The sequence below is a fragment of the Rattus norvegicus genome, chromosome 13, assembly GCF_036323735.1.
Source record: "Rattus norvegicus strain BN/NHsdMcwi chromosome 13, GRCr8, whole genome shotgun sequence".
NCBI classification, from domain to species: domain Eukaryota; kingdom Metazoa; phylum Chordata; class Mammalia; order Rodentia; family Muridae; genus Rattus; species Rattus norvegicus.
Window position 1 is genome coordinate 58,497,604 of NC_086031.1, and position 8,526 is coordinate 58,506,129.

General features: G+C 35.9%; 1 protein-coding gene across 1 annotated transcript in view; it reads right to left on the minus strand.

Annotated features, from left to right (window-relative positions):
- Positions 1-8,319, minus strand: part of Rgs13 (regulator of G-protein signaling 13) — a 33,319-nt gene extending 25,000 nt beyond the window's left edge. The window contains exons 1-3 of the mRNA NM_001427229.1: positions 8,138-8,319; positions 6,825-6,893; positions 2,282-2,351 (exon numbers count right to left, since the gene is read on the minus strand). Of these exons, the coding sequence (NP_001414158.1) occupies positions 2,282-2,346 (65 nt within the window). The 5' untranslated portion in view covers positions 2,347-2,351; positions 6,825-6,893; positions 8,138-8,319. The remainder of the gene's footprint in view (positions 1-2,281; positions 2,352-6,824; positions 6,894-8,137) is intronic.
- Between the last annotated feature and the right edge of the window lie 207 nt (positions 8,320-8,526).

Sequence of the window (8,526 nt, forward strand, 5' to 3'; positions counted from 1 at the left end):
CTCCTAAGGATTGTCTCATGTTTTTCACACGTGCACCCACTTACCTAATGAATGCAGAGTTCATCTACAAAGCTTATGTGCACATTTTCATGTACTGTCTTGTCTATTATGCTTGCAGTTTCTTATTTGATATGTATGTACTTATGTATTGAATTCTGAAGGTTTTAACTTTATGTCAAGTTACATTCGACCTAACGGAATGAACAAAGCCACACTTGGAGGTGGTGGCTTGAATGCTTCATTTCGGTTTCTGTTGATGAGCTTCATGAAGTGACTGGCAAGTGATCTTGCTTCATTACACCTGGGTAACTTTACTTCTCTATATCAAGGTTGCTAATATATTTATCAGCATCCAGCTCCTGTTTCACCTGTGTCTTCCCACCTTTTGCACTGCTATAAGGAAACTGAAGATGAGAGCCAGGCCTACTCCTTGCTACATGGTCGAATCAGTCTGAATGTTAATTCTTCAAGAGTAAGCATCAGTATTGACTCGTTATGAACATAACAAAAGCTTAAAGAAGTTAAGTAATCCTGAACATGGAACGATATTCATCCTGTAACAACTCTGATGGTCCTGGCAGCTCCATGGAGACTTTCATATCAGTTTCTAGGCTGAAAAGTGCACTGTGCTGAGTGCTATCAAAAACATTTGCGTGAAATTATTTCTGACTCATTGTCTTTTTCGCTCTCTAGCACTTCAGAGAAATAAGCTAAAAAAAAAAAACACTTTCAATTTATTGAGATGGGAAGTGGGAGGCGGGTTACTTGCATACTTTTCTATCTCACAAATTTCCTTGTAGAGGAAAGACTAAAATCTCCAGTGATGGCACAAAATATCCCTGTGCTGGGAAATTGTGAAGAGAATGTCTTTGCCTGTAAGATTTATGAGACTTAGCGATGTAGACCATGGCTGGAGAAATTGAACTTCATTTTGTCCTTGCTTAGTTCCTGTCTCACAGATTGGCGCTGGCCCAGGATGGAGATGATCTCGTCAGAATTATTTAAAGGTTTATTTCAACCACCTTTGCTGCCAGATCAGCCTGAGTCTCCTGATCTGAGTTCTACAGTTTTGCATCTTTCCCTTTTTCTGGGCAGGGGAGGCAGCAAAAAGCAGACACGGAGGCTTTAGGAAACTCTTGCCATTGATGCTTAGAGTCTGACGGTTGGGGGACACAATCCTGGTGTAGGATTTAATACATCTCCACACCTTAGATTTGTATCATCTCTATATCCGACAGTTATTATGAACGTAAAATGTCCTATCAAATGACCTTAAGCAGCCTTATAAATATAAATTCTCTTTTCCTCTACTCATCCTTTCCACTGAGGATCTACAAGGCAGAGAAGAAGAAAGCCAAGTTCTGATTGTGACAGGCCCCAGGGATAATCGATAGAAGAAAGTTATTTTCAGTCATTTGGTTATATCTTTCTTCATGGGTATACACGCATGGTTAACAAAACTTCAACTGGTCACTAGAATTTTGGCCATTGGGATTTATCACCCACCAGTATATCTACTTTTATTAACCAAGTCATAGTTTGTGACCTTTTGAAATCGTTCTTACTTAATGGGAGGTCAGACTGGTCAAAAGTTCTGATTTACAAGGATGTGTTCAGAACTGAGGCCTTCAGTTAGGCATGTATGGTTAATCTAACTAGGTTAATCTACACTCTGTGCATTTTTTTGTGATAAACCCAACTGTTGGTTATCCTTCTACTCACCCTTTACATTTTAATCTACCAGATCATGGGAGCAGGGGAGGCTGGATCTTTACAATAAAATGTATCCCAGATCAGGAGGCTTAGACAGGAAGATCACAAGGCTGGAGATGGCCTGTCCTGTATGAACTGACAGTGTAAAAAGCAAGGAAACAAACAAATCACAACTTTGCCTGCATCCTGAGAAGACTGAGAGGCTTCCATTCTCATAAACCACAGGAAGGAATAAAGGCGTCTGTCACTTCTTGCGAGGGCTTTAATTATGAGAATATGTTAGATTAAAAAAACTTTAATATAAACACAAGACTATATTGTAAAGAATGTTTATCACATATCTCTAAAACATTAAAGTTAGCAAGTTTTCAGGTGTGCACCATGAATTATGGAAATAAATTTTATTGTGAAACATGATTGTTTCTCTGGTGGAGTTTCTCATGTGTAAATGAAAATTTTACTTTCTCAACAAAATATATTTAGAGCGAAATCAAGTAGATATGTACTTATTTATCATGTGACTAAGAATTCTTATTTTAAATGGCTATAACATATGAGAGCTACTTACTTTGAAGGGAGTCTCTTAGATTCATGTCTGCATAGCTTACAAATCCAACAGATATGCCTGCTCATTTTTTCTAAAAAAAAAAAAAGTATATAGGTATATAATTTAGTCATATAAAATGGCTACTTGGGAGAGTCAATTTTCAAAGAACATATAAAGTCATAAATCACAAAACCCATGAATTCTTAAAGTTACTAGCCGTCACTAGGGGTCATGAAGAAAGAATAGGGGGGATGACTCACTTCATACATATTCCATAAGAATATAAGTGATTAGATTTCTCAGCGACTTTGGAATTCCTCTTACCCACTTACTCATTAATAACAGGTTTTTTTTTAAATATAGAGCTCTGAGAACTGTATTTTAATTAGAAGCCACTGACAGTGAACTTACCAACTTCTAAAGTTTCCTTTTTGGGATAATTCTTATTTTTAGAGTGCTCCTAAGTATATGAGGAAAACTTGCCTCTTTGTAATTAGTCAAATTAAATAGCATAAACAGCCAAATAGAAACTCCTTAAGAATGAATTCTGAGAAGAGTAATTGTTACATAAATTTGGGCATTTTTGGACATTGTAACTTTGAAATTCTGACAGAGTTGACTCAGTCTAGGCTGAGTATATATATAGCCATGTAGGCTTTTTAAAACTTGGAACTTTGAGAAAAACAGCTAAAACATGTTAGAGATAATTTAATACATGTTTTATATAAAATCTGGAAATAGTTTACTGACTATACATAGGTAGTTTGATGAAGTAAATCACTGAGGATCAATAGTGAGCTTCTGTGACTTTATTGACTCATTCAAAGTGTCCAGAGCTCTCGGTGTCAGTGAGTGATCTACAGAGACCACTTTTCTCCTCTTCCTGTTATTATGGGCAAGATAAAAAAATTGGGATTCTCTTGTATGGGCTGTATCAATAGTAGGAGGAGAACTGAGTCAGAGCTGAGAATAGTCGGTGAAGCCATCCCAGTAAGGTACGTTCTAAGCAGGGGCCAATGGGATATGCTGAGATGGAGAATAGAGGAGGCCTTGATTAGGTAACGACTAGGAGGCAATGGTTAGTTGAAGAAAGGAAGGAAGATGCTGCTCGTTCTGTTAGAATGTCATTCATGAACAACATGGATCAGAGTGGGCAGCAACAAGGTGGAGAAAGTAATAACATCCCGTCTTTTGTAAAAACTATTGAAGAAGGATACAGCAGGGATAGAGAGGCAGGAATCTCTCTCTTGAGTATTCTAGCTTGTGTGTTTGTAGTGTGTGGCAGTGAATTTGTTAGTGTGACAGTGTGAACTTGCTAAAAGATATCCAGGAATAGAAAACATGAGAGAAGTGGGAAAAGTAATAGAATAAACATTGTGCAGCCAAATAGATATACGTGAGGGAACAAATGGGAGGGAGGGAGGTTAATTGATTGCAAATACAGAAACATATGTAGACATGAAAGTTTATTATGCGGCTATCTGTGTACGCAACTAGGTTTTAGATGACTGTAAGTGCAGGAAAGAATAGTGGCATTTTAAACTGTGGTTAATAGTAGTTCACCAAAGTGTTAAGATATCAAAGCAATGAAAATAGAAGTCTTTTTGTTAAAAAAAAGTCTGAGATTAAAGATGATAATAATGAAATAACTAAGGCTAAGAGAAGCAGGGCATTGGCTGGCTATTTATAATGATGCTGTACATAATTGGGCCCTGAACTCTATTGGTGAAGCTAAGTTTCCATACCGAACATCTCTTGCTTATTCTTGACTCACATCCTCACTGTTACTGCAACTACTCATCCTTGTCGCCTACGAGGGCTCAATATTTCTTCTTCAACAATTGATTTTGTTTCATTGTCTTTTCACTCCATCTACTAAAGCCATGTGTACATATTTTCATAGTTTTATCATCTCTGTAATTCTAATATATATATATTATACATTATAATATTCTTAGTAGGTATAATGGAATCAGACAAAACCACAGCAGTCAGTGCACAACAGTCACTGAGGTCAGATGCACGGTGGAGGTACTTTGCGAGTGTACTTGCTTTTAGGGGTTTCCCAGAGCTCCTGGGAGCGGTATATTCAGATAGCTCAGGCTTCTGAAACTAGAATAATACATGCTTGAATTGAGGCTTTTCTTAGCTGTGTGACCTTGGGTGTATTAATTTACCTCTCAGATTATCTATTTCCTTTTCTCTGAAGTGGAACAATGAAGATTAGAAAAATAGATGCATGTGAAAAGTTTCTGTTCCGGATTATCTGACCTTTAGCTTCTTGTACTCTGTCACCCAGGAAGTATTTCCCAAGCCCGTTTGTAGGAAGGAGGTATGCATACTATCAGACTATATTCCTTCTTCCTTTTTAAATTTCAACTCAGATGACTACTTTTCCTTATTAATATTGCTCATTCTTCTACATGTGAATATACTCTCTGCAAATACTGTTTCTTTTCCCATTTATCTATCTATCTATCTATCTATCTATCTATCTATCTATCTATCTATCTAATTAATTAATTATTTTTTTACTGCTATCTCATTTTTACTGTTTTAGAAATTAGTTCAAAGATGGAGTTGGATGAGTCAGCTCCAGGTATTTAGAATCTTCTAGTAATGTGTCATATGAAGGACAGAAGCCGGAAGATAGGATTTGCAAGGCCAGAGGTTTAAGTGGAATGGTGGATGGTTAAGTGAATGGTTTAGAGTGGCATGGTGAGAGATAACAATTCCCTAAGTTTGTGCTCTTGAAGCTAACTGTGCAGGTTGTCTCTTCTATGTAGATGCACAGTTCAAAGGGAAACAAGAGAGTTAGATCCACATGGGCACCCTTGCCAAGCTACAGGACCCCAAGAAGCTACAAGACCCCATACGTGGTTCTAATTTTCCTAATCCTAGCAAAGCTCTGTCTAGATCAACAGTACCCTCTGCTCAGTTAGATGATTGATACAGAACAATGTTCTGTGGCACAAGCTATTCATTACTTGGGCAACACTTGAAGGGATATACATATTACATGTTATTTAAAGTTCTAACTTATCAGTTACTATTCTAAGTAATTTCATATATTATTCAATAAAAATTTGTAGCAATTGCTTTCATACTATTTATGTGTTCCAAGTCACAAAGATTTTTAGATTACAAAATATAAATAGAATACAATGTTGTAAAATTGCCAATGATTAAATTTCAGAAAATACTTAGACATATTAAGCATAGAAAACATAGACCACAGAAGAATTGTGTTCTATGATATTCTCAGACTTTCATCAAGCTAGGACTTGATGGATATAGTCCTGGCATTGCAAGTCTGTTTCCAGTCCTCTAGGAACCTTTGGTCGTTTTTTTTGCACATTAAGATTTCTAGCTGTATATGTAGCAAAGGATGGCCTTGTTGGGCACCAATGAGAGGAGAAACCCTTGGTCCTGCCAAGGTTCGACCCCCCAGTGTAAGGGAATGTCAGGGCAGGGAGGCAGGAAGGGGTGGGTGGATGAGTTGGAGAACACCCTCATAGAAGAAGGGGTAGGGGATGGGATATGGGGTTTATGGAAGGGGAACTGGGAAAGAGGATAACATTTGAAATGCAAATAAAAAATCCAATAAAAAAAAAGATTTCTAGAACTAAATGCCTACCCACATGCCTGTGTGCCTTCATATTATTTGTTACTGGATTCATGACCATGCACCATAACTTTGCTGGGATGGAGAATAACACTTTTATATCTCACCATATTCTCTGGATCGAAGTAAAGAAGCAAGTTACAAATACTGAATTTTAAATAAAACGGTCAGATTGACCAATTGGGTTCACACTCTTCCAAGCAAAACATTGGTAAAATGAGAGATAAAGAACATAAAATACTTAAATATGAAGGGGAAGAAACAGAGTAAAGAAAGAAGGAAAAATAACAAAATACTTTGTTTTGGAAGCTAGGAAGCAGATAGAGGGTAATGTTAAAATTCTGGGACCTCTAAAGTGAGAAGAAAGTGAGAAGAAAAACTTTGGAATTTCATTTGACCAAATGAAGAACACACAACTCACAATCTGTGGACAAAGACTTGCTAAAGGAAGTAGTTTCTAAATACTTTTAACATAAAAATAAAAAGAAATTGTGCTCACTTCACATCTGACAATCTTTCGTCATTAAATCATATATCTTTACCTTTAGTCTCTACCAAAATACGAAATGGCAGGGTCAAGTGTTCTCAAATTTACAATAGAGGAACTTTGGTCAGTATTTAAAAAATGGTAAATTCTAATTTTTAAAGGAAATGTAATAAGCATTTAAAGTACTCCATTTGTAAACTTAAATTTGTTTTATTGGATAAATCCAGCTAAGCACATCTTTAGTTAAATTACATTTTTTACATTAGAGCACAAATAAAAAAATAAAAGGTAACCTCAAATTCTCCCCACAACTTGAATTCTATTTTGGGAGAGAGAGAGAGAGAGAGAGAGAGAGAGAGAGAGAGAGAGAGAGAGAGAGAGAGAGAGATCCCAGTTTAGGATGACCTAAATTGATGTGATGTGAGACTGATTTGTATTGTGGATAAACTCACCAGGGTTCAAATCAGCTTTGATCCTGTTTTTCTCATGTTGGTGCAGTGATGTAGAAACATACCATTTACCTAAGAATAAAGTAATGCCAAACATAAGTGGAAGTAGAAAGATTAGTGTGAAAATATAATATTTTACAAGGGTTTCTACAAGTACTTTGCCTTTGTTTTCAACCTATAACTTTTACATTATTTCATAATTTTAAAATACATGAAGTGAACTCTGTCTCTTCATTGGTTTGCATTTAATTGTCTTGTGATTACTTTAATTATATATTAATTTGCTGACCTTTTTCTATACTCTGTTGGTAAAATTAATGATATTTTTACAACTCTTTTGTATTTTTTTTAGAGCCTAGGACTGAACCCAGGGCCTTCTGCTTGCTAGGCAAGTGCTCTACTACTGAGTTAATCTTCAACCCCACTTTTACAATTCTTTACATTTAGGGTAAATATCGTTCTTCATATTTTCTTTGAATAACTATTTTTTTAAAGGAGCACATCTCATCAATAGACTGCTAATAAATATAATGCTAGTAGTATGAGTCCTGGATATACTATGGTGTAAATAGATTTATATATCCTCCTGGCTTTAAATTAAGTCTTAAAACAAAATAAAGATAAATAAATTTAAAATGTATCCATTTTAGTCCTAACAGGTAATCAATAATTTTTTTTTCTGTTCATCAAACAAACAACCAAACAGAACATCTCACCCCATTCTCTTTCATTTGAGCTGGTCAAATACAGTTTAAAGAAACCTGGACGGCTTTACCTTTTGACAAACTCTTTTTGACAATAGTACAAGAATTCCTGCCCTTAAAGGAACAGTAATTTTGTGAAGCTGTCCTTAGGCACAGCACAAGGAAGGAAGATACTCTATAAACCATGTTTAACAGGGCTTCTTACAGACCTTATCCAAAAGAAAAAAAGCAACAACACGAGAATTAATCGAGCTAATAAACTGATAGAAGCAATAGTTTAGCGATCAGTGATTTGAATACTAAATTTTCTGATTTTTATATCTCTGTCATGCACATAAAAACCACATGAAAAGAACATATTCTAAAATGCAGTACATCTACTGCTGGCTTATTTAATTTTTATAGAAAGCAATCCTTGTTTTGAGGTACAGAAAATCTAAGTCAAGAAAGAAATATGTATTTACAATTTTGTTTATTTCTTGGAACAGAAAAACAAAAACCACCTTACATGAACTGCTACAGCTCAGCTACTGAAGTCAGTACCCATTAGGAATTATTTATCAAGAAAACATTCTTCTATTTACGAATTATTTTACTGAATCTCATACTCACAAATATATCCCGAGGAGCAGTCTACCAAGCTGCATTTTATTTACTCCTTGTTATGATCCTTTTGAAATCAGGCTCTGAAATTGCACGAGACACCAAGTATTTTATTTTTCCTGGCATAAAAACACGCCACTGTCTCTATAATTACCTTCTATGGCACTCCGGGTCCCTGTGCTATGAAATTCTAGTTTTACAGACACATATCTATGCAAAGAGAGGTTTTTTGAATATGGAAACTAGTGCTGTGGCATTGCCATGCCTTGCTGATAAAAGAGGTTTTATCTAAACTTATCAGAACATCTGACATGTCCAGATGGCTGGGAGCAGCAGCTCTGGAGAATTTTCAACTGCTGTAGTCAAAACTTCTCCTCTGAATAATTAATTTTTTTCAA